The sequence below is a fragment of the Podarcis bocagei genome, assembly GCF_964188305.1.
Source record: "Podarcis bocagei genome assembly, chromosome: 13".
NCBI lineage: Eukaryota > Metazoa > Chordata > Lepidosauria > Squamata > Lacertidae > Podarcis > Podarcis bocagei.
This window is the reverse complement of record NC_138138.1, coordinates 51,094,725-51,120,128: the sequence shown is the minus strand read 5'-3', so window position 1 is coordinate 51,120,128 and position 25,404 is coordinate 51,094,725. Positions and strand designations below refer to the sequence as shown.

The 25,404-nt window shown below is 50.9% G+C and overlaps 1 protein-coding gene across 1 annotated transcript; it reads left to right on the top strand.

Annotated features, from left to right (window-relative positions):
* The first annotated feature begins 2,435 nt into the window (after positions 1 to 2,435).
* EFS (embryonal Fyn-associated substrate) lies at positions 2,436 to 24,642 on the top strand. Its single transcript, XM_081167932.1, has 6 exons — positions 2,436 to 5,437; positions 9,741 to 10,079; positions 11,225 to 11,323; positions 13,932 to 14,606; positions 21,261 to 21,350; positions 22,908 to 24,642. The coding sequence occupies exons 1-6, from the start codon at positions 5,432 to 5,434 to the stop codon at positions 23,319 to 23,321; spliced, it is 1,623 nt and encodes a 540-aa protein (XP_081024058.1). The 5' UTR covers positions 2,436 to 5,431; the 3' UTR covers positions 23,322 to 24,642.
* Positions 24,643 to 25,404: the final 762 nt, after the last annotated feature.

Sequence of the window (25,404 nt, the reverse complement as noted above, 5' to 3'; positions counted from 1 at the left end):
TAACTAAAAATGCAGTTTATCAACAAACAACACTTATAATCATCCTTGGTATCTTTGAGGCAACCCACTGCAATTATTATTCCATTATTATTTATTAAATTTATATCCCGCTCTTCCTTTCAAAGGAGTCCAGAGCAGCCGACACACAAAGCGATTACAACATCTAATTCCAAGACAGATGCAGACTTGGGAAAGGTTGGTAATAAAAAGGATGGTTGGGAGGTCAAAGCTAAACCAGATAAGCATAGAGGCCACGTTGAGCAAGAGCGCGGGTCTCAGGATAGCCAAAAATGCCCGGCTGCCCTTGAGAGTGAGTGATCATTGTGCGTTTATCTCACAGGCATTGTAGCTCTGTAGAGAATTGTCCCCAGTCTGGATCTCATGCAAATCTCGTCTCTTTTGAACTCACTGTTTACAATTCTGGCCCCCAACCCCTCCCGTCGGTGTGCATGCGCTCACGTGTTTGCGTGTGCCAGTCAAGGATAACAGTTCACATTGTGGGCTTCAGTCTGTGAAACAGGGCCGGCTCTGCTGTTTGGCAAGAGGGTCGGGTGGGGAACAGGCCATAGTTCAGGGCCGCGGCATCTGCTCTGCGGGCAGAACGTCCCAGGTTCAATCCCTGGGATCTCAAGGCAGGGGCCTGGATCCTTGGAAAGCGTAGGCAATACTGGGCTAAATGGATGGATGGTTGACTCACAAGAAGGCTACTGTGTATGGAGTGAATGGGCTGCTTCAGGCGGCAGATTCTGAGGAGCGCTGGATAGTGGTGTGGGCCACATGGCCTGGCCTGGCCTGACCTGCCTTCCCTAGGCTAGCCTCCTGCTGACCACAGATATTTGTGCAGTGGTACCTCGGGTTACAGACGCTTCAGGTTACATCGGAGGGAGGGGTGTGCTTTAACGGCATAGTGCGTAAACAGCCGAAGCTTTGGGTCAGCTTCTGCCAAATGGGCTGCTGTAGTCCTCGAGATTCCATAGGATTCTTTCTTTTCTTTTCCCATCCTTCTGGGGGGAAATGTAGCTCTACGAGGGGCAAACTACAGTTCCCAGGATGCTTTGGGCAGATGTGTTTGCAATAATAATAATAATAATAATAATAATAATAATAATAATAATAATAATAATAATTTATTTGTACCCTGCCCATCTGGCTGGGTTTCCCCAGCCACTCTGGGTGGCTTCCACAAAGACCAAAAATACATTAATATGTCATACATTAAAAACTTCCCTGAACAAGGCTGCCTTAAGATGTCTTCTGAATGTCAGGTAGTTGTTTATCTCTTTGACACCTGATGGGAGGGCATTCCACAGGGCGGGCGCCACTACCGAGAAGGCCCTCTGCCTGGTTCCCTGCAGCTTTGCTTCTCACAATGAGGGAACCACCAGAAGGCCCTCGGCGCTGGACCTCAGTGTCTGGGCTGAACGATGGGGGTGGAGACGCTCCTTTGGGTATACTGGGCCGAGGCTGTTTAGGGCTTTAAAGGTCAACACCAGCACTTTGAATTGTGCTCGGAAACGTACTGGGAGCCAATGCAGATCTCTCAGGACTGGTGTTATGTGGTCTCTGCGGCCGCTCCCAGTCACCAGTCTAGCTGCCGCATTCTGGATTAGTTGTAGTTTCCGGGCCACCTTCAAAGGTAGCCCCACATAGAGCACATTGCAGTAGTCCAAGCGAGAGATAACCAGAGCATGCACCACTCTGGCGACACAGTCTGCGGGCAGATAGGGTCTCATCCTGCATACCAGGTAGAGCTGGTAGACAGCTGCCCTGGACACAGAATTGACCTGCGCCTCCATAGACAGCTGTGAGTCCAAAATGACTCCCAGGCTGCGCACCTGGTCCTTCAGGGGCACAGTTACCCCATTCAGGACCAGGGAGTCCTCCACACCAGCCCGCCCCTGTCCCCTTAAAACAGTACTTCTGTCTTGTCAGGATTCAGCCTCAATCTGTTAGCCGCCATCCATCCTCCAACCGCCTCCAGACACTCACACAGGACCTTCACCACCTTCACTGGTTCTGATTTGAAAGAGAGGTAGAGCTGGGTATCATCCGCATATTGATGGACACCCAGTCCAAACCCCCTGATGATCTCTCCCAGCGGCTTCATGTAGATGTTAAAAAGCATGGGGGAGAGGACGGAACCCTGAGGCACCCCACAAGTGAGAGCCCAGGGGTCTGAACATTCATCCCCCACCACCACTTTCTGGACACTGCCCAGGAGGAAGGAGCGGAACCACTGTATGACAGTGCCCCCAGGTAGAGGGCCAATGTTTTGAGCTGCCGGCTTCTTCCAACCGTGCCGCTAGTCCTTAAGATTTTGCAAGATCTTCTTCTTCTTCCTTTCTTTCCGGGGAGGACGGAGCCTCTAGGACCCGGGACTTGGAGGCAGGAGAGAGGGTGGGGTCTGGAGAAGGAATAGACGCGAGTGTGAGCCCGGGGAGGGGAGGGAGCTGGGCTGGGAGCCAAATCCAGCTGCCTGCCTTTTTTCCCCCTCCTTCGCCCTTTCCCCCCCTCCCCTCTCTCCCTTTTTCTAAAGGTCTCTCTCTCGCGCTCAGCACGTTTTGGTGGCAAAGAAAAGGAGGAAGGAACCGATCGCAAAAGGAGGAGAGCAGAAAAGAAAGAAGAGAAAGGAAAGGACGGGCGAGAGAAAGGGAGGAGGAGATTCTCCCGGCAGCCGCGGGAAGGAGGAAAGAGAGAAAGAGAAAGAAAGAAAGAAAGAGTGGCAAAAGCTGAAAGGAGAAGAAGTGGCACATCCGGCATACCGGAGCCGGAGAGGGGGCGGGAGGCGAGACTTTTGCAGGGAGAAAGAAGGGAAGAGGAGAAAATGGGAGAGGGAGGAGGAGGCGAGGGCGCCGCTCGCCCTCCGACAGATGGGAGCGAGAAGAAGTAATCCCTTCGCCCAAACTGGGAGGGAGGGAAAGAGAAAGGAGAGACGCGCGAGGAGAGAAGGAAGGAAGCAAAGAAAGAAAGAAAGAAAGAAAGAAGGAAGGAGACAATGATGGAGAAGGCGCTTTGAAGTTCTCGACGAGCCTCCGCTCTGCTTCCACCTCCTGCCCTCTTTTTGCTTTTCTTCCCCAACTCTCATTCATTCCTTTCTTTCCCCACGACCTCCTTTCCCCGGGTCGCTTTGCGCGCCAGGATCGCCCGTTTCCCTCCCTTCCACCTGATCCCTGCTTTCTCCTCCTCGTCCCCTCTTTCGCCTCCCCTTCTTTTCCTCTTCGTCGCCTACTTTCTGCCTCCCAGCCAGCTGTAATTTTCCTTCTCTCGACTGGCCTCCTTTCTTTCCCCATTACCCAGTTTCCATCCAGCAACTTGCTTTCTGACTTGGGACGCTCCCTGAGCCTGATAAATTGCTACCTTGCGAGGAAGGAGCAGGCCGGACGCTTCTATTATTGGCTTGAGTGGGAGCCAGGATCCCAGCCGAAGGGGAAAAAGGCCAAAACCCTAAATTTGTGGGTGTGGGTATCTGCTTTTCCTTGGAAGAGAGCCCCCCCCAAAAAATTAAGCCTGCAGCAAACCCAGCCTGCCTGCCTCAGCATAAAATAGATTTGTGTAGGAAAGAGCCAGTAATATTTTTTTCCCCAAAAAAGAAAGGAAAAATGATGGACCTGCGACCTTTCCAGAGAACTGGTCTCCCTCCAAAATGCAGAGCATCTGGAAAGCAAACCGCCAATCCCTCATTTTAAACCCACAGAAGAGGGAAAACATAACTTGGGAGTCTTGAGAGAGAAAATTGCTACTTTAGGTTAATATGGAAAGCCGGAGTCTAGTTTATCCAAGCTGACTGTTTGGACTTTGCTTATGGCAAATGACAGAGAGGAGTACAGTTGGTTTGGATCCGCTGCTTTTTCATCTGGATTGTGCAGTCTTTTTCTGGATGCTGAAGATTAATTCAACTTCTAAAGTCCATCTGTGTCCACTCGGGTTGGGGTTGCAGCACGTATACGTTTTCTGGATGTTGGACTCTGTCATTTGTCAACACTGATTCTGAATTGAATATTTGTGCTAACAAGTTATTTTTCTAGATTTTGGCAGCCCTCCAAATTACTTTTTGTTGTTGTTGGGAAAACACTGATTTTTCTGGATTATAAAGGGTGCGGAAACAACATCATGTGGAATTCCTCAAAGTTTACAAATGATTTTGGGAGTTTTCTGAAGAGCATCAAGTTCCCCATGCTTTGAAGAAGTTAAAATTACGGTGTGTCATCTCCCCCATCACCAAATCTTACATTTCCCCTGTAGTTTGAGGGAGAAAACATGGGTCTTCTTAGACAATGAGCTTACATTAATGTACATCATGATTTTTGAAGTTTGATTTTTGTCAGTATTAGCATTTTCAAGCTTCACGTCTCCTGACGATTTGGAGCTTTCTGCAAAACAGGCTGGATTTGTACACAGACGTTTTTATTATTATTATTTGGGAGAAAAACTGGATCAAACCTCAGGATTTAATGAAGAATTTAGTGTCCTGGGGCCTGGAGAAAGTCTGCAAAACATCTGGAAATTTCAAGACGTGGTAAATACTGCCTGCATTCTCAGGAAAAAACTGACCTGCTGGATGTGTGTGTGTGTGCTTTTTTAATCTATTTCGGATATGGTATTTTGGATAAGTAGGAAAGTGTGTTAGCATCTGTGGATCTACAGACTTTCTGCTGGCAAGCCTTTTGGCTTGAAAAGAATAGCTCAGGCTTTCTGGATTTCATGACGATGCAAAAATCCCTGGTCGTTCTTCTGAGCATGCCAGGTTTTTTTTAAACAAGGACCTTTGGAGAGAAGTACAGTATTGCAAATGCCTCTGTTTTGGGTTGCAATTCCACTCTGTGGTTGCAACACAAGCCCATGTTCCAACTTGTTACTCTTTCGCCTTGCCTGCCTCATCAATCCATGCAGCCTGCACGGCCTGGAAGCAGCCAGGCCTACTCAGATGGTTTTTCTGGGAAGCTTTTGCTGACCCAAGAGATTTGGGAAGGCTTACAAAAACTTCTGGGGTGTGGGGCAAAGAGAATTGCAAATTGAAAGTGGCTGGACTTCTGAGAAACCAGACTCTTAGCAATCAAAGGACAGGGAGTGTTTGAGTTCGGTTGGAAATTACCTTTCCCTCCCACTTTGCATTGGGATAGTGTTTTGCAACAACTTTGCCAACTTTTTTTGTTTTTGTTTTTTTGAGAAACTCTTGTTTTGGATCTGTTCTCGCTTCTTCCATCCCCAAAGCATTGGATATATATTTTTCAAGGATATAAGAAATTTCTCAGGAATCTCTTCTTCGTTTCGGAACAACCAAGTGCATGGACAAATAATGCACCTAGAGGCAGGGATATTGTTTTCAGAAGCCGGCGGAACAGAGGTGTAATCTTCGTTCACAATCTCCTGCGTCTGCGGTTGTTCCTTTTCCACTTCTCCGTGTTTGACACCCTGCCTTTTGCGAAGCAACATGTCTGTAAGTATGCTCAGCTAGGAAAGAGAGCCAGATATTTAGCTAGCCCTGAGAGCAAAGTCTAGAGTTGAATCGGGAATCGAGAGCTCTTTTGACCTTGGACAAAAGATTTGTTTCGGGGTCACTGGGTTCCAGGTGTACAAACAGTGAAGACTAGGGGGAAAAGTACAGAGCTGTAAAAAAACCTCTCCTGGGAACGTTTGCCAATGGAAAACCATTTTTAATTTCCCTCACAATTCCCTGCAGATGTTTAATCTGTGTGTGTGGGTCCCAAATTCACCTGAGATTTTGCTTCAGGTGAAATTGGATGGCGTTGCTCAGCTCGTTTGGGCCTTGGCCCCAGCACCTGTTTGAATGCTGAAGCTCAGAATAGCCAAGTGTCCCCAACTATACTCAGTAGGTCTTTGCTTAATAATGTGACTTAATACATTCGGGGGCAGAGAATCTGGCTGCTTTTGTAGATTTGAGCCCCCGGGTCTTTCAACTTTCTCAAATCAAGACACGTCTCAGTTTATTTTATCTTACTTTCTGCAGCATTGCCAAAGAAAGAGAGAGAGAAGGACAGGGATCCCTCAGCAGGGACTCTCCCCCTATAGAGAAACACATGTTAACTTCTTGAACATTGCCCTCATTTCAGAGCAGTCATGCACCCATCTCCCTAATGAGATCATCCCTGGCAAAGAATTATCTGTCAGCACCCAAATTGGCTCTTTCCCTCCCCCTCCCCCCACCCCCCACCCCTTGATTGCCAAATACTCTGAATTTCTCCTCCAGTACTGGAGGAGCATATCCTATTAGTGGCCAAGATCTGCATTATATTTTAATCTGATTATTTTTATTGTCGTAGGCCACTTTCGGAACTGGTTTGACTGGAAAGCAAGTTAGCAGTAGCGACAGGGATCTGGCGCCCTAAGGGCTGTTTTATCTGCCACCGCCCCCCAGAAACTCTTCCTAAATTTTAATTAAGGGATCAGCAACACAATAAAATGCCCCCTTTTTTGCGCATAATGTAAAGGTCACTGCTAACCCTACACAGAGCTGACCCATTGGAATGAATGGACCTAAGTTAGTCATAGCCATTAACTTCAATGGGTCTTCTTTTGAGCATTGGATACAACCCACTGCTTTTCAAAGTTGTGGGAGTGAGGGATTTACAGATGAATCAGTCATTTCAGCAAAAAACAAACCCAAAGTCTCGAAGATTTCACGGATTCAGTGTCACATCCCTCCTTTGGGATTTGAATGTTCACATTTGCAAGTCATTCGGAGTGTGAATATGCATGTTCAGTAGCATCTCTTACTAATGTGCTCTGACTGATAGATGAGGCAACTTTACTGTGGAGCCTGGCTGCCAATTTGTGTTGCGAAATGCAAATACCATCTGGAAAATGGGTATATATATCTCTGAGCAGTGCAGTCGTACCTTGGTAGTCGAACGGAACCCGTTCCGGAAGTCCATTCAACTTACAAAATGTTCGAAAATCAAAGCACAGCGTCTGATTAGCCGCAGGAACCTCCTGCGGCCAATCGGAAGCCACACCGGGCGTTTGGCTTCCGAAAATCATTCGAAAACTGGAACACTCACTTCCGGGTTTCGATCGTTCAGGAGCCAATTTGTTCGGGAGCCAAGGTGTTCAAGATCCAAGGTACGACTGGATAAAATCCCCCTCTTAGGAAGGCATCTGTTGAGCTCTTCCACCCCAGGAAGAGTCTCAAGTGGGCAGTATTAAAAAGGGAAGGCAGATGCATGCATCCAAAAATAAATCATGGTACAGCCTTCCTTGGACTATACCACTTCAGAATGTTTTGGGGGGGGGTTGAATCCTGCTCTGCAACTCTCTGCTCTTTAAAGTGGCAGAGCCCAACTTCCAAAAGGCAGGGAGGGCTGTACCTGTTTTGTGTGTCTGTTTGTGTCTCTTTGTGTCTGCATGCACTTCCGCTTAGCCGGTCGCCCCCTCCAGAAGTCCCTGCCACATTTGGACTTTTGCCTGCCTGTGCGGGTGGCCGTGAATTATAAGCTACGACTTGGGAGAAACAGATGGCAGCCTGGGATTTAGGGGGATTTGGGTGGCGAAAGCGAGAGTGTTGGAGAGAATGCTTTGCTCCGCACCGGATAGGGGTCTCGCCCAGAGCTCATTTATCACTTCCTGGGCTGCATCTAACTAACTGGGTTACCGGCATCTGGGATCTTCGCTATCCAGGGTTAACGCAACAGTGTGAACATCTGCATTTGGAACAGCTCTGTCTGGGAGACACCCTGGATTGAGGGACAACCCTTGTGATGCAATATATCCCATGTGGCGAATGGGTGGGTTCTCCAGCTCCCAGCCAAGGAGTATAGAACCACAAAGTATAGAATCACAGGACTGTAGAGTTGGAAGGGACTCTGAGGGTCATCCAGTCCAACCCCCTGTAATGAAGGAATCTCTCACCCAACATGGGGCTCTGCCGGCACGACAAAGAGCCAGGGATGATGGGGGTTGCGGTCTATAAGGACACAGACATTGCACCATTGCAGATTGCAAAGGCAGCGCAGCTTGTGTCCTCTTTTGGGGGAACGATCTGTCTCCAGGCAGGTGAATCCCGAGTCATTTTTAGGGTTGTGCGGAGTCAGGAAGAGGGGGTATAGACTCTGTGTCGCTGTTGATCCGTAGGTGAAGTTTCGAGCGCCTGTCTTGGACACAGGGTTGTACGCTAAGGGTTTGTTTCCTGCTGAGTCTCGCTGTGTCTGGGCATCCCCCAAAAAGGACAGCATGTGCCCATCTGGCTGTGGGCTGGCCTGTCCTTACGGCTGCGTGTTACGTCCTTAAAACTACCACCGACCAGGCAAGTCTGGGCGTTTGCCTCTCCTGGGTACGCTCAAGTGCCTGGGGCCAAATCAAGAACTGACCCACCCTCCCGAAGGCATCTCTCTGGCGCTGATCAAACTTTATGGCGCTTAAGCAAGCCAGGTCTTTTGTTTGAGGCAGCGACCCCTTTCCACCTTTCTGTTGACGCTGCCTTATCAAAGGCCTTGGAGCTAAATGCAACCTCCCTGCGTCAGGGCAGCCAGGGACAAACAGCGTGGAAGGGTGTGTGTGGTCTTTGTGCCTTCCTCATGTGCTTCCTGGTAGCATCTGATGGTGGTTGTGAAATGCAGGGTGTTTCTGAAAGCTGGGGTCCTGGCTGCCGTTGGGACTACAACTCCCATCATCCCTAGCTAGCAGGACCAGTGGACAGGGATGATGGGAGTTGTAGTCCAACAGCAACTTGGGACCCAAGTTTGAGAAACACACTGGCTAGGCAGACCCTCAAGAACCTCTCAGGTTCTCTGTGTGTGTGTGTGATTTGCACATCCCTGGGAGAAGACTGCAGTCTGTACTGGGATATAATTTCACCTTTTTGTTTCTTTAAATGTATACACTGCCTGATTGGGAAGAGGTGGACTTCAAAGCAGTTAGCAAAAAGAGGGAAGAACATCGATTCGAAAAATAATTAAAAACAACAGAAAGCTAAAAGCATATCAAAACACACGCCAGCGTTCCACATATCTGGGTAGGCTCGCCTAGACGGAAATGTTTTCAGCAGGCGCCCAAAAGAGTGCAGCGAAGGAGCCTTCCTGATGATGTCAAGAGGCAGGGAGTTCCAAAGTCTAGGCACTGCCACACAAATGGAACAAATATTCAATGCAGAGCAAGTATTAGGGGACATCCAGAGCAAGTTGGGCAGATTGAAGCAGTCAAGTTGGCATATGTGGAGTTTTGTGAAGAAGATACACCTCAGTTAGCAGAGCAGGAGACTCTTCTTAACCTCAGGGTTGTGGGTTCGAGCCCCACGTTGGGCAAAAGATTCCTACATTGCAGGGGGTGCATAGCTGTCAACCGTCCCTTATTTGGCGGGAAAGTCCCTTATCCCAACGCTGTGTCACGCTGCTGTCCCTTATTGATGATGTCCCTTAAATTTCCCGGGTTTCAAAGGAAGCAGCTCCTCTCCCTCCCTCCCTGCCGGCCAGGGAGGAGGGAGGCTCCAACTGTGTTGCTTGGCTGTGTTGCTCACCCAATAAGGAGTCTTAAGAACGACTGGGGGGTGGAGCTTGCATGCCTTGTGCCAATCAAATCGGCCGCGTTGCCTGGGGACTCGCCTTTGCTCAGCGCTTCCCAGCGGAGAGGGGACGGTTTTCAAATCTGTAAGTTGACAGCTATGAGGGGGTGGGGCTAGACGACCCTCGTGGTCCCTTCCAGCTCTGTGATTCTGTGAGCTCATATAGAGATGTAGTGACTTCGTCAGCATTTTGAGGGATGCCTGACCTGCCCTCTGCTTCCGCCAGGCCCAGCTCTGCCGCGCCCTGTACGACAACGCCGCCGAGTGCCCGGACGAGCTCTCCTTCCGCAAGGGCGACTTGATGGTCCTGCTGCAGCCCGAAGCCCCGGGCCTGGAGGGCTGGCACCTGTGCTCCTTGCACGGCCAGCAGGGGATTGTGCCAGCCAACCGGGTCAGAGTCCTCCCCGAGCCGGGGTCTCCAGGGCCCACCCCTCGCCGGAACCACGTCCCAGCGGACGTCTACCAAGTGCCCAGGAAGGAGGCGGCAGCGGCGGCGGCCGGGACGGCCTACGAAGCGCCCCAAGATGAGCGGAGGAGGAGGGGGCACAGGAAGGAGGAGCAGGAGGTGAGGAATTTGTTTATTGACTCTCCAGAATTTCAGACGGGGAATCTCTCCTGGGCCCTGCTTGGAGCTGCTGTCAGAAATCAAATTTTGGACCCTCTGCAATAGATTGAGCACTATTCCCTAGAACCCCAAACTACAGCGAACCTTGAGATTCGAGGCCAATATTCCACTAGGTGTAACCCAGGGTGTGGGTGGGTGTGTGCAGCTACTGGTTTCTTAGCTCCACCCCTTCTCTTTTAGCCACGCCCCCTTTAGCCCTGCCACCTCCCCTTGACATTCTTGTCGTTATTAATTAAAATTGTATACTTTACCCCTAGATCTCGAGGTGGTGCACAACACAAATATAACAAACACAAAGTACGCAGTGAAAAATAAGAACAATGACGAACCAATAATTCCCCCGTCCACAACACATTTAAAAGGCCGTGGAATATTAAATCAGCCAAAGGCCTGGTTGAAGAGGAACGTTTTTGCCTGGTGCCTAAAGGTGTATAATGAAGGAGCCAGGCAAGCCTCCCTGGGGAGATTGTCTCACAAATGGGGAGCCACCACAGAAAAGGCCCTGTTCTCATGTTGCCGCCCTCCGGACCTCTCTGGAGTAAATTTATTTAAAGCAGCCTTCCCCCACCAGATGTTTTGGCCCTCAACGTGGCTGAGGCCAGTGGGAGTTGTTTTCCCTTTTTTTAAAAAAACGATATTTATTGATTTTCCATTTTATAACATATAAATACAATCTTTGTTTTTTCACATAAGTTCAAACACATTTGAGCTCATCGACCTCCCCCCTTCCCACCTCATGGTTTCTTTATTTCTTTGCTGTATCGTCACATTTGTAATTTCCCCGTTTTTACCTTACATTATTCCCTTTGTCCTATTTAATTTTTCTGTAAAAAGGTAGAATTTTCAGCCTTATAAGCCTCTGTAAGTCATTCCTGCCAGTGTTGTTTTCCAAAACACCCGGAGGGCACCGGGTTGGCGAAGGTTGCTCTTAAGGCATTCCTCTGGGACTACGGCCAAATCTCACGACTTGTGGTGGCTGGCTTTCGTTACCGCAAAACAATCCCAACCATGAACCTCAGGATGACGCCACAACTTCCTTTTGTCAATCCTGGTTTGATTTCTCTCTCTTCCTCCTCCGCCCCCAGGTTTATGAGGTGCCACCACCCGCCAGACCCTGCCCTCTGCCCCCCGAGGGGATCTATAGGGTGCCTCGCAGCACCAGACGAGACGGCGACCCTGCTGAGGTTAGTGCTTACACTCACTGGGGGAATTGCACGATGAAATCCGAGCGGCTGGCTGCATTATCCTTGACCGTGATGGCGTACTGTGTTTAGTTAATTAACACGTTTTTTAAAATCACAATCCCTTCAAGGAGATCGGAGCTATGCACACGGTTTATCCCTCTCTCTTCTGTCCTCTCAACAACCCTGAGAGGTAGGCTGGGGAGAAGGCGTGTGACTAGGAGCTTCATGGATGATTTGGCCTCAGTCCTGTATACCTGAAGGAGCGTCTCCACCCCCATCTTCCAGCCCGGACACTGAGGTCCAGCGCCGAGGCTCTTCTGGTGGTTCCCTCGCTGCGAAAAGTGAGGTTACAGGGAACCAGGCAGAGGGCCTTCTCGGTGGTGGCACCCACCCTGTGGAACGCCCTCCCAGCAGATGTCAAGGCAATAAACAACTATTTTACTTTTAAAAGACAACTGAAGGTGGCCCTGTTTAGGTCTGACGCTGTATTGTTTTTAATATTTGGTTGGAAGCCACCTAGAGTGGCTGGGGAGACCCAGTCACATGGGCGGAGTATTATTATTAAATTATTATTATTATTATTTGAAGCCAGGTCTTCTTGGCTGTCGTCTGACACTCCGGCCACAGCGCCACACTGCCTGTAGAATTGGCACAGGGACTGCAGATGGCAGAAGCAGCATTTTTCAGTTGGAAAGAGGGTTTCAGTTTGCTGGGTGCCTGCAGGCCAAAGTTTGAGGACCCCTGTTTCTGACTGAAGGCTGGTTGGGGCAGGGAGCCATTGCAAAGCATCAACAATTCCTGTGTTGCCGGCGGGTTGGGCTAGATGACCCTCAGGGGTCCCTTCCAACTCAACGACGCTTTTGTATGCAGTGTCGCAGTAGTAAGGCTAATAAGAGCCTTCCGCTTTGTCGCACTAGCAGTACATTCGTTCGAAATCTAGCCCATTAATCCCTCAGCCCCCAGGGCTTCCCCCACCCAGAGTCCTGTTTTAACCTTTTCCCAAGGGTGAAGGCCCTGCCTTGTAGCCCAAGCTGTGGGTGGGAAGATGCATTTGATAACCGTGCCATTTAAGACAACTGGGATTCGGCTGCCTGCTGTCAAGCATCCCCCTTCCGTTGGAGAGCTGCCTTTGTGGACAGCTGGACCCGTCTGTTGCTAAAGACAGCTGCGGCTGTGCCGGTCTCTGAGGGTAACTGTATCTCAGCCCAAATGCGGAGACTGCTGTCTCCGGACCAAACCAGTGTCCTTTTCAGCCCCTCAGCTGAGGCAGAGGTTGCCCTAGATGGACGAAAGCTTGGTGGGGAGTGGCAGGTGGAGTTGGTTAGAGAGGGGGCCAGTGGACCTGAAGGGCTGAATGTAAGAGATACACTCTTGAGTTTGGGGGTGCCGAGTGTGTGGGTCTGTGCCAAAGGATGGGGGCAGTATTTTGGGGGAACAGGCTGCAGACATCTGCCGTGGGGCTCTTTGGGGTTGGGGGGGGCGTCTCTTCAAGGAGAATTTGTTTGGGATCAGGAAGCCAGGAGCGAATACTTAAAATGGTGGGAACGTCAAAAGCTATTGTATACCAAGTTACACCGTTGCTCCATCTAGGTCAGAAGTGTCCCTATTAGGGGTGGGCAACTTGCAGCCCATGGGTCAGTCATGGCCCACCAGGGGTATCGGTTTGGCCCACAAGGCTATATCTTCAAAGGCATGCCCACTTGTCAATCAGTTGGCATCACTCCAGTGGGCAGGTGACACTCACTGAGAGGTGGGGTTCAATTCTATGTGCACCAGTTCTTTGCAGGGTTTCCCCCCCTCTGACCCTACCCACCCTACCTGTGGCCCTTGGAGGTTTGCCCATGATGAGATATACACCCCCCAACTGCCAAGAGTTTGCCACCCCTCTTGTCAACGATCCAGAAATCCCCTCCCTCCCAAATCTGTTGTTCTTCTTCTTTCTCTCTTGTTTCCTGGAGTTGATTAAACATAGTACAGAATTCCTGGGAGGCTACCCTTTCAGTCTGATGTTAGGGGGTTGTATATATCCAAACACTTCCCCATATCTCCAGATAAGACACCTTTTCCTATATACATAGAAACGTAAGGCTGTTGTCATGCTAGAGTTTGAATCCAGAGTGACAGCAGAAAGGCAGGCAAGCAAGGAACGGGGGAGTGGGGCAGGTGGCCCAGGCAAGCTGTTTGGCAAACCCCTCTCTGAAGCGCCACCCCCTCTTTAAAAAGGGTTGTGGGGGGTTGGGCGAGAGGAGGGGTGAGGTGTAAAGGGAGAAAGGGCAGGCCAGGTGTTTGGGAAACAGGGTTGGCAGGTAAGCGGAGTTGGTAAGCAGAGCAAAAAGGGACAGGAGCTGTGTGTGTGTGTCCTCACAAATAGGTGAAGCCTCGAACCTTCTCACAAGCTGGCAGGTTTTCAACAGGTGAGGAGATTTTGATGTGAAGAAACACTCAGAGGTGCAACTCCTCACTCCCTTCGTGAAACAGTGCACTCCAGGCAACGTTCTAAAAAGTGATGGATATGAACCCAAAGTTGGGCGTTTCCACCCAGAACCTTAAACCTCGTTCTCTCTCTCCTTTGTCGTCATCATCATTCCTATTCTTCTGTGCTCCTCAGGTTTACGACGTCCCCTCCTCCCTGATCCGAGACTCTCTGTCCGACACCTACGACTCGCCTTCCCCTTGCCCGAAGAAAGTGGCCCGCGTTGCCCCTCAGCCCTCAGCCCCTCCACCCTCCGACGACCCCTACGACGTGCCCCTCGCCTTCAAGAAGCCCACCGGTCCAGAGGAGGAGGGGGAGGCGGATGACGGGGGCCCAGAGGGGCCCCTCGTCTATGCCACCCCTTCAAACCTGCGCCGTGCCTCGGCCTTGCTGAACTTGTACGAGTCGCCGGAAGAAGTGTTGGCGGGAGGCGGAGAGGAGGAAGAGGACGGGGGCATCTACGACGTCCCTCTGCTGGCGCCCGGCTCCCCGCCCCTCGAGGGGGCACTGCAGGGACTGAGCTTGCGGGATCCAGGACCCCCTTCGAGACCCCGCTTGCCCTCGGCAGAAAGCCTGTCGCGGCGCCCCCTACCTGCCCTTCCCAGCGAGGAACGGCTTTCCGTCGAGCCCCCGCCGCCGTCCCCGAGTATTGTGCGGAAAGGGAGCATCCAGGACCGCCCTCTGCCCCCGCCCCCACCCCGGCTGGGGGGCCTTGGGGCAGGAGAGCAGCTGGAGCAAGTCGCAGATGACGGGCACAACGAATACGAGGGGATCCGGCTGGCGGAGGAATATGACTACGTTCACCTTAAGGTGAGTTCAGCGGCGAACGGCTTGCTGCAATGTGTGTAGGTCAGCCTTTGACCCCAGGGCCAAGGCAGGATCAGAAACCCCTTCATCGTCGCTCTAGGTTTGCATTTGATCCGACAAGGCTCTCACACACAAAAATCATTTCTTTTCCTGCACTGAAATTAATTGTTTTCATCGGTTTAATTGTACTGCTGTTGTTATTTGTCAGGGAACTGCCATCAGAGCATCAGGTGGTGGAGGGACTCAGGCAGGATGAAAGAGACTCAACTGCTGAAGCAGGGACCAGCAGGGGGAGGAGTGGGTCTCTGAGGGAATGCGAGCAGGAGGGAGGGCTCAGGGAGGCTTCCAGCGAGAACAGTGGGGAGGTATCGGAGTCTCCCATAGGGAGACCCATACCTCGCAGGAAACTGTCACGCCGTGAGTCCAGGAGACGCGTTTCCGTTAAGGAACTTCTTTGCTGGAAACGCTTCCGCAGACAGCCACTGTCGGACTCTACTAGTGACTAGAGCAGACATGTCTGAGGAGCTCCGTCACACACGGAGGTTTGTGGGGGCGCACAAACTCTGAGGGAGCACGTTTTCACGCACAAGCAGCTAATCAAACCCTCACAGCAGTCCGACAGTCTTTGTACGCTGCCTGTGCAAGAGAAGGCATCATGAGCGAACCAACCGGAACCGGAGGAGCAGGGGCTGGAGCTGGTCCAAGCTTGGAAGATAGATACCGAGCGTTGGAGGTTCAACTGGCCCTGCAGACGGCGAGGCTGGAGGAGAGAAGGGCTCAGGATGCAGACAAGAAGGGGAGAGCCACTCAACTCCCCAGAAAGGTACCAGGATTGGTGCAGAAATTTGGGGGGGACCCCAAGGACTACCATGCTTTTAGGACAGAGATGCAATATGCCCTTAATGTGCAGTTCGATGAGTTCCCTGATGAGGAATCGCGAGTTGCTTTTGTAATTGGGCATCTTGAGAAAGGGGCTAGAGACTGGGTTCGACCCCTAATGGCAACGCACAATGACATACTAAAGGACACAATGAAGTTCTTTCGTGCAATGGATATCATGTTTTCCAGCGATATTGAGGAAGGGGTGGTGCGCAGACAGCTAATGGCTTGTAAGCAGGGGAGTCGATCTGTCCGTGAATATTGGACTGAGTTTACCATGCTGATTCACAGACTGAGTTGGGATTTATCGGCGGCACCCGTTCAAATGCTATTTGAAGAAGGTCTTTCTTCGGGGGTGAAAGACGAGCTGGCACGGAGCCCCAGGGCGGAGTCTATGGATCAGCTGACCAAATCTGCGCTGACCATAGGAGCGCGGCAGGAGGCAAGAGCCTTGGAGAGGCGGGAAGGGAGAGGGGAACGTTGGAAGGAGTTCCGCATTCCAGACATTCCTGAGCCAGCTTTCCCGCCGGCAGAGCCGATGGAAATCGGAACAGCGCGCGCGCGCGCATTTTCAAAAACCAGCGAGGGAGTTAAGAAGGAGGGAAAGGGCCCCCGGAAATGCTATCTCTGCCAACAGCCAGGCCACTTTGCCAGAGTCTGCCCCCAGAGGAAGGAATGGCAAGGGATGGTGGGAGCTGTTGAGGGGGGAGAAGAAGGGGGAGCGGAGCAGGTAAAAGCCAACGCCTGGTTGCCACAATTGGGGCACTGCAGCCAGGCCAAAGAGCAGTGAAAGTGCCCGTGCCAGAAGCTCCTCGACCTGCTCTAGTGATTGAAGTGTCGCTAGAGCTGCAGAATGGGCACCCCCTAAAAATAAAGGCGCTATTGGACTCAGGCAGCTCCTGCAATTTTATGAGCAAGGAGTTTGCTGCTGAACACCAGATACAGACCATCCCTTTAAGCAACCCCCTGCAGGTGACCACGATTGATGGCAGGGAGTTGTTGGGAGGAGGAGTCCGCTTGCAGACTGTCCCAATGATAATGAGGGTGGCAAGGCACACAGAACTGATAGCGTTTAATGTGGCCACCCTGGGAGGCGCTCCCATTATTTTGGGAATGAGCTGGCTAGCTCTACATGATCCGCTGGTTGGCTGGCATCAAAGAGTGGTGTCCTTTGGTTCAGCACATTGCCTAGAACACTGCAAAGGGGAGAAGGGTTCAGTAGGGGCCCAAGCCACCCTAGCAGGGACTGAAGTAATGGGGAAGGTGAAGGTACCACCACAGTATGCAGATCTCAGCGACGTGTTCAGCGAGAAGGAAGCTGACCAACTACCACCTCATAGACCCTTTGATTGTCAGATCAATTTACTCCCTGGAGCACAGCTTCCCGTGGGCAAGTTGTATGCCATGTCAGACAGGGAAATGCAGGAGTTGCGAGGGTTCATTGACAAGAACCTGAAGAGAGGCTTCATCAGAGAGTCCAAAGCAGCAGGGGGGAGCCCAGTGTTCTTTGTGGACAAAAAAAATACGGACAAGCCGAGACTTGTATGTGATTTTAGGCGGCTGAATGCAGTGACTGAACCGGTGGCGTTCCCTATGCCCAGAATTGATGATATTTTGACCATGGTGAGGAAGGGAAAGATTTTCACAAAGCTGGATCTAAGGGGGGCGTACAACCTGATACGCATAAGGAAAGGGGATGAATGGAAAACCACCATGTTTACCCCTTTGGGGGCGTTTGAATACCTCGTTATGCCATTTGGATTACAAGCAGGCTCCGCGTGTTTTCAATCTTTTATGAACCACGTGCTGGGCCCTTTGCTCTACAAGAATTGCGTTGCCTTTCTAGATGATGTGTTGGTGTATTCTGAGAATGAGGAGCAACATGTGAGAGACGTCAGAGAAGTGTTGAGCAGACTGCAAGCCAACAGGCTGTGGGTCAAACTGGAGAAGTGTCGGTTCCATACCAAGGAGGTGGAATTCCTGGGGTACCGCCTGTCAGACAAGGGATTGGCCATGGATCCCGGCAAGGTACAGGCAGTGCTGGAATGGAAAACACCCAAAACCAAGAAGGATGTGCAGAGGTTCCTAGGGTTTGGAAACTTTTATCGTAAGTTCATCCGCAACTTCGCCCATCTGACGGCGCCCATCACTGACTGTCTCAGCAGTAAGAAGAAGTTTGTATGGACGGCGGAGGCGGAGCGAGCGTTTGAGGAACTGAAAAGGGCCTTCGCCTCTGAAGAACAACTTCTGCATGTGGATTTACGAAAGAAGCTAAGGGTTGAAACAGACGCATCTGACAGAGCCATAGGGGCGGTGCTTCTTCTGCAGCCGGGGAAGGAGGAGTCGGAGTGGCGTCCGTGTGCCTTCTTCTCGCGGAAGCTGAACAAATCCGAGAGGAACTACACGGTGTACGACCGAGAACTGCTTGCTATTCATGAGGCGTTCCGGAGATGGAGGCATCTGCTAGTTGGTGCACAACATAAAGTGCAAGTGTGCACGGACCATAAAAATCTAGAGTACTGGAGAACGGCGCGAGTGCTCAACCAAAGGCAGTTGAGATGGGCCCAAGAGTTCTCCAAATTTAACTTTGAGATTTGTTATGTGCCAGGCCCAGAGAATGTTAGGGCGGACGCTCTCTCACGCAAACCTGAATATTTGGAGGGGGAGGGAGCACCCGAAGAAACCCATATCATTCCAGAGGACCGCTGGGTGTGTGGGGGGACTTTGGTGGGGCAAAGGGAATTGGTAGAGGGTACGGTGCAGGATGCATACGCCCAGGGGAAACTCAGGGATCTCAGAGGGGAGGAAGACAAACCCGGTGGTTTTGAGGAGAGAAATGGGGCATTGTATTATAAGGGAGCGTTATATATACCTGAAGGGGAATTGAGGGAGAAAGTACTCAAGCAGCTGCACGATAGCCCCACAGCAGGGCACTTTGGGCAACACAAAACCATGTGGCTGGTTACCAGGGAATTTTGGTGGCCCAAGGTCAGGGAAGATGTGCGGGAGTATGTGAGAGGGTGTGAACAATGCCAAAGAGCCAAGGGGGAGAGGCAGGCGCCGGCTGGTTTATTAGAACCACTGCCCACACCTGAGAGACCGTGGGAAGCAGTGGCAATAGATTTCATGACTGATCTGCCAAGGTCTAGAGGGAAAACAGCCATCATGGTTGTAGTAGACCTGTTAACTAAAATGGCCCACTTCATAGCCTGCTCACATGCGGTTACAGCAGAAGAAACCGCCAAATTGTTTGTAGAGAATGTGTTTAGGTTGCATGGCGCCCCCTTGAGGGTGGTTTCAGACCGAGGGAAACAATTTACTTCCAGGTTCTGGAGGAAGCTCATGAGCTTACTGCATGTAGAGGTTAATTTCTCGACGGCCCGTCATCCTGAAACCAACGGGCAGGCGGAAAGAGCAAATGGGGTTCTCCAACAATATTTGAGGTGTTATGTTAATGACAGAGAGAATGATTGGGTGGAGAAGCTGGCGTTGGCAGAATTTGCCTACAACAATGCAGAGAACGTGTCCACGGGGATGAGCCCCTTTTTGGCTAATCACGGGTGCCATCCCAGAGCCTTCCCTGGGGGGGAGGGGGAGAACTGGAGCGTTCCAGCTGCAGAACAGTTCGTGGAAGAAATGGAAGCGATCCATCGCCAGCTCCAACTCAACTTAAACAGGGCTAAGGAGGAATATAAGAGGCAAGCAGACAAAAACAGAAGGGAAGGTGAAAGCATCAGGGTGGGGGACCAGGTGTGGCTGTCAACCCAAGGGTTGCCATTCAAAGGAGGTTGTAAGAAATTAAGACCCAAAAGGCTGGGTCCGTTTGAAGTCATACAGCAGGTCAATCCAGTGGCTTTCAGGCTCCGGTTACCGAACCACATGAAGCTGCACCCAGTTTTTCACAGGTCGTTGCTGTCACCGTATAGAGGAGACAGTGAGGGGAGGGTCACTAGGGGACCAGCAATGGAGGAGAAGGAACACAGCTACCATGTAGCGGAGATCCTCGATTCCAGGTGGAAGGGAGATCAAGTAGAGTATTTGGTAATGTGGGAAGGGGAACCGGAGTCGGAAAACACCTGGGTTAGGGCAGAGGATGTCAATGACGAGGTTTTAATAGAGACTTTTCATCAGAGGTTCCCACGTAAACCTCAGCCTGTAGCGAGGTTCCGAAGGGAATACTTTGCCACCACCGACGAGGAAGAGGAGTTGGAGGGGTTCCCAGATTCTGAAGAGGAGGAGGATTCAGCTGGCCAGGACGACGATCGATGGAGAGAATTGTTCGAGACGTCAGAAGATGAGGAAGATTCGTTTCGGGGTTTTAGCCCTTCACCTCCCAGGGGGGAGGAATTGGGAGGGGGTGAGGGGGGCCCTGGAGGGGAGGTGGATGTCAGGGAACTGCCATCAGAGCATCAGGTGGTGGAGGGACTCAGGCAGGATGAAAGAGACTCAACTGCTGAAGCAGGGACCAGCAGGGGGAGGAGTGGGTCTCTGAGGGAATGCGAGCAGGAGGGAGGGCTCAGGGAGGCTTCCAGCGAGAACAGTGGGGAGGTATCGGAGTCTCCCATAGGGAGACCCATACCTCGCAGGAAACTGTCACGCCGTGAGTCCAGGAGACGCGTTTCCGTTAAGGAACTTCTTTGCTGGAAACGCTTCCGCAGACAGCCACTGTCGGACTCTACTAGTGACTAGAGCAGACATGTCTGAGGAGCTCCGTCACACACGGAGGTTTGTGGGGGCGCACAAACTCTGAGGGAGCACGTTTTCACGCACAAGCAGCTAATCAAACCCTCACATTATTGTTCTTTCAGTGAAGTTCAGTAAGTGGCGGTGATTTTCCAGGATAGTGATGGGGAAAGCTAAATCTGCTTAACTGCTGAATGGCAGGCAGAAATCCAGGTTTTTCCATCACTGTATCCTCACTCTGAAAATCCCAAGGGATCCTGGGAAATGGGATCAGCGTTCTCTAAACATAGCATCCTCATGAAATGCAATCCCTTGGGTGTCTTGACGGCTGAAGCAGATTTTAAAACACCTGAGCCACATTTGCAGCAAAGCTATGCCTCAGTTCTGCTTCCATCTCCCAAGAACCATTAAAAGTATTATCGCCACCACCACGTTTCTGTGGTCTTCACCCAAAATCCGTGGCAAAAAAGCTCAACTGTGCATCATTTACATGGCGTGTTTTTTTAAAAAAATATTTAGAAAGAAAGATTTGTACATTGCTTAATCACAAAGCTCTAATAAATAAAACTACCTGTGAAACAGCAAAAGTTATGAAACTGTCACCAAAACCAATATATACAAGATCAATAAAACACAGATAAAATTGGTAAAACTCTTAAAACAAACAGAGATAAATACATTATATGTCTGAGGAGGCAGATCTCTGAGCAGAGGGTCTCATTCTGTGTGGATAGCTAGATTGTGTAGCAATTTTGGAGGTCAGATAAAAGACTCCCCCCCCCAAAAGGCATGGACATTCCCGCCAAACATGAGACCATTACGTTTCTCAAGGAGACTGGGAAAGGGGTGGGGGGACAGGGTCAAACCATAATAAGGCATAAAGCAGCAGGAACAAGTTGCAAGGACCTGTGAAGGCTACCTGAATGTACTGGATATGTGGCTGGCTTCTGTGTTGTGTTACTGATGGCATTTTCTGGATCTTTTGATACGAAATTTGATCTTCTTGGGAGACCCAACACTTCATCACCTTCTAAGCTTTCTGTTCCACTTCCCTTGCACACATACCCACAATCCTGCCTCTTCCTTCCTTCCTAGGGAGCAGATAAAACCCAGCCCAAAGCTACAACTTCTGAAGGAAGCCTCGGACTCGCCCTTTCTGGAGACACAGCCCAGGCGGAAGAAATGGTACGTCTCGCTTTTTAAAATGTACTAATGTCTTCAGCTTAGGCTGGGGACGGATGCCAGCATTTCCTTATGAAATTTGTCCTCCCTGTGAGGCAGGCCTCTTGGTTTTTTTGGGGTCCCCCCCCAAAGGAGAGCTGAGACCGTGAAGAGACTCTGCCAAGGCCAAGGTGGGGTGGGACCTGGGTGGCGCTGCAGTCTAAACCACTGAGCCTCTTGGGCTTGCCGATCAGAAGGTCGGCGGTTCGAATCCCCGCAACGGGGTGAGCTCCCATTGCTCTGTCCCTGCTCCTGCCAACCTAGCAGTTCTAAAGCACGCCAGTGCAAGTAGATAAAAAGGTACCGCTGAGGCGGGAAGGTAAACGGCATTTCCGCGCGCTCTGGTTTCCATCACAGTGTCTCTTTGTGACAGAAGTGATTTAGTCCTGCTGTCCGCATGACCTGGAAAGATGTCTGTGGACAAACACTGGCTCCCTTGGCCTGAAAGTGAGATGAGCACCGCAACCCCATAGTCGCCTTTGACTGGACTTAACCGTCCAGGGGTCCTTTACCTAGAGGTGGGGTTCTAAGATGGTCTTCCCACAAACCACACTCTTGGTCCAGCAGTGTGCATGACACACATGCACCCTTAAAATATAAGCAGGCAGAGGGGGAAGGCGGCTGCCATCTTGAATTTCCCATAATGCCCTGGGAGGGATGCTACATAACTGCACTTGGTTATGTCCCAAGAGCCAAGGAGACACACATACAATAAGGCGGCTACAGATGAGGCAGTTAGCTCCCACTGAAGCCTCATGTAGACCAGGATTTTGCTCGGCTCTTCCTCCCGGTGAAAACTTTGGCGTCCTCCAGCCAGGAAGGCCCCAAATAAGACACAAGCAAGAAGTGGGGCCTTTTTGACAGCTTGGGGGCCATGTTCCAGGGCCAGAGGCAGCAAGTGGAGGCAGCCACAGACTCTTAATTTCATCTTAGAAAGCCATATTCCAGCCACATGGAAGCACTTGAGGAGAGTGTGGTAAGGAGGGGCATGGCCTAGAGAGAGACCCGAGGGCCTGATGTGAGGCTATGGAGGACCTGAGGCTCCTGTCCCCCCCCCCCCCACAAGGAAGAAGCCCAGATCTCTTCCTCACTTGGTTCCTCTGACATGTGCAATGCAAGAGATCCTCTGGCATGGCAGCTAGGGTAGTTCTAGGGGCATTATGGGAAACTGGAGGTGGGAGCTGGCAGCAGCAGCGAGGAACAGAGAAGAGCATCAGGGAATTTTGAGGTCCTTGGCCTCAAAACCATCAAATTGCCCCCCTCAAGTCTTCTCTTGTGCCAATGAGGGAGATTTTTGTTCTGTTGTAAAAACCATGCCACTTAAATAAGTCTCCCCATGTTTGATCTGCTTGAATTTTCAGAATTGCACACAGACATGTTTCTCTGGCGCCCAACGGGAAAGATTTTCCAGGCGAAGGAAGTAGGCAGCCATCTCTCGTCTCTAAAAAAATAATGCACACAAACACACAGCCAGAGTGAACAAAATGGCAGCCGTCTAACCTTTTTCTCTTCGGTTTATAGGCTCCGCCTTCCCCCGAGGACAGCCAGCTTTTGCAGTTCTACACGGGGCAGTGCCAGACGCATTACACCACCCTGCTCTCGGCCATCGAGGCGCTCCTGGCCAGCGCCGGGGCCCACCAGCCCCCCTGGGTCTTCGTGCCCCACGGGAAGTTCGTCATCGTCACGGCGCACAAACTGGTCTTTGTGGGGGACACCGTGTCCCGCCTGGCGTCCTCTGCCACCGTGCGGGCGAGGGTGGGGGCGGCGAGCAGCACCCTCTGCCAGGCCCTGAAGGACGCCGTCCTCTCGGTCAAGGGGGCTGCCCTGCACTACCCCTCGCCGCCCGCCGCCCGGGAGATGCGTGAGTGCGTGGCAGAGCTCTCCCGGCAAGCCTTGGCCTTCACTTCCTTGCTTGGCACCCTGGCGCCATCTTGAATCCCGCGCCAGTGCCGATTCGCCACCAGCAAACTCCTGCCCTGAAGCTGTGAGACACTACGACCCCCTCCTCTGGCAATAACTGCAGCGCTGCTTGGTGGTTTTCTGGAAGCGAGCAGGCCCGAACCTGCCCCCTGGATAACTCAGGCCCTCGCCTAAAAACAAACGTTTCCCTCGGGTTCCAGCTGCCATCTTGTCAGGGCCTCTTAACCCCCATGGCGTTCAGCGCCTGCAGCCAGAAGCAATGTTTAGTGACCTTCAACCCTCGGGTGCTCAGTTTCGACCCACAGAGGAGACAGCCTTGCTCGACTTTGTGACAAGAAATGGTCCTTGTCACCTTTGCCTCTTTGCTTTTACTCCCTAGCCCTTGCACCTGCGACCAGCCATCTTGGACGGTTTCCTAACCAAAGAACGTTCCGGACCTTCGGCCTCTGACCCAACACTGCGCATCATGACACCCATTTCCCTGCTCCAGTTAGGTCTTGCTAATTCTGACATAGGTTCCTTCCTGAAAACATTGAGGGTTTCTCAGACACCCCTCGATAAAGATGGTGGCATGAGGTCGTAAGACCAAAGACACGTCTCCCCACTGGCTCTTCGTAGACTTGACAACAGTTCTTTAAGAGTGCAAAAAACAACAACAACAACAAAAAACCCTGAATGGGAAAGGAGCTGAAGGGAGACAGAATTGATGGGAAATGACCCTTGTCATCCCGTAACAAAAGATTCTGGAGCAACGGCTGAAGAAAGAGGGGGAATTGGGAGAATGGCCAATATTGCTGCAGCAGAGAGGGTTATGGGAAATTGCCAACAGGGGCAAAAGAAAACAAAACGCAGAGAGGCAGCCAAATGTGAAAAGAAGCAAATTAATCTGGGGCAGAAGGGAGGAAGCTGAGGGTGAACAGGAAACGATAAAAAAAATGGACAACGGGGATGGGTCAGTACGGACACTGTTACGATGCACAGTGTGAACTAGCAACACAAATAACTGGGCAGGGGGGTTATTGAGCCACTGCTAGGTCAGCGGAATAGAGCCAGCACCTGGAAGGGGTCAGTAATCTTAATAATAGAAGTCCTTCAGCTTGATCTATGGATTCATTCCTCAGGTTTGTTGTCTTCCTCTGAAAAACCCCCCTCTAGGTATTGGACGGCTGCCAGAAAATTCTGCAGTTTACAGCATCCGGCCCCACCTGCTCCCTGCGAAGACCCTCATCTCACTTCCTCACCAGGAAACAAATAGGGTCAAGAATCTCTCTCTCAGGAAATATTTGCCAAGTTATTTTCTAGGTTTGATCATAATAAAAATGGGTGAAAAAACAAACACCCATGTTGTGTTGCTTCCTTCCACATCCTGATTGGTTTCCCTCTCTCTCCCCCCCCCCCCCCCGCAAATCTCCCCTGACAACTCTGGCGTGCTTTGATTCTATTTCTGATTATTGATACGCTGCTGTTCAGGAAATATAACTTGCAGATTTAAAATATAAGCAACAAAAAAACGATAAAGCAGCTGTTAAAAGCAGACACACCCCCACACAAGAAACAACACGGCGAAACAGCCATAAACTAGGGGGAGACAGCAATCCGTTTCCAAAGGCAAACTGGGAATGAATGTAAGAGTTTTACAAGAAAAGGCGCTGCGAGATCTAATAAAAGTTGACCACCTGGCAGCAATGGGAGAATGATGTGTGGGTCCAAGGTCATTAAATGCCAGAATGAATTTCAAAGCTGCAAAATTAAAAACTGGGTGGTATTCAACTAAGTTTAATTCAGAGTATACCCACTGAAATATGACTTAAATTTGGTCCATTCGTTTTGACAGGGCTGCTCTGAGTAACGTTTAGTGGAGTACCACCCTGTAAAATTTTGAAAAACCTCAATTATATTTCTATATCTGCCTCCTGCAATTCCCGTTCTTGACACCCTTGCCCCAGGTCTATGCTTTAGTCACGGGGTCTAGAAGACTTGTGCCTATAAACAGTTAAGAAGCGAAGGAACGTGAACACTGATCCTGTTTATTGGCCTAGAATGACTGGTGAGGTGCAGAGGCGAGAGTTTGCCCAAGGCCAGCGAGAGGCGAAAACTG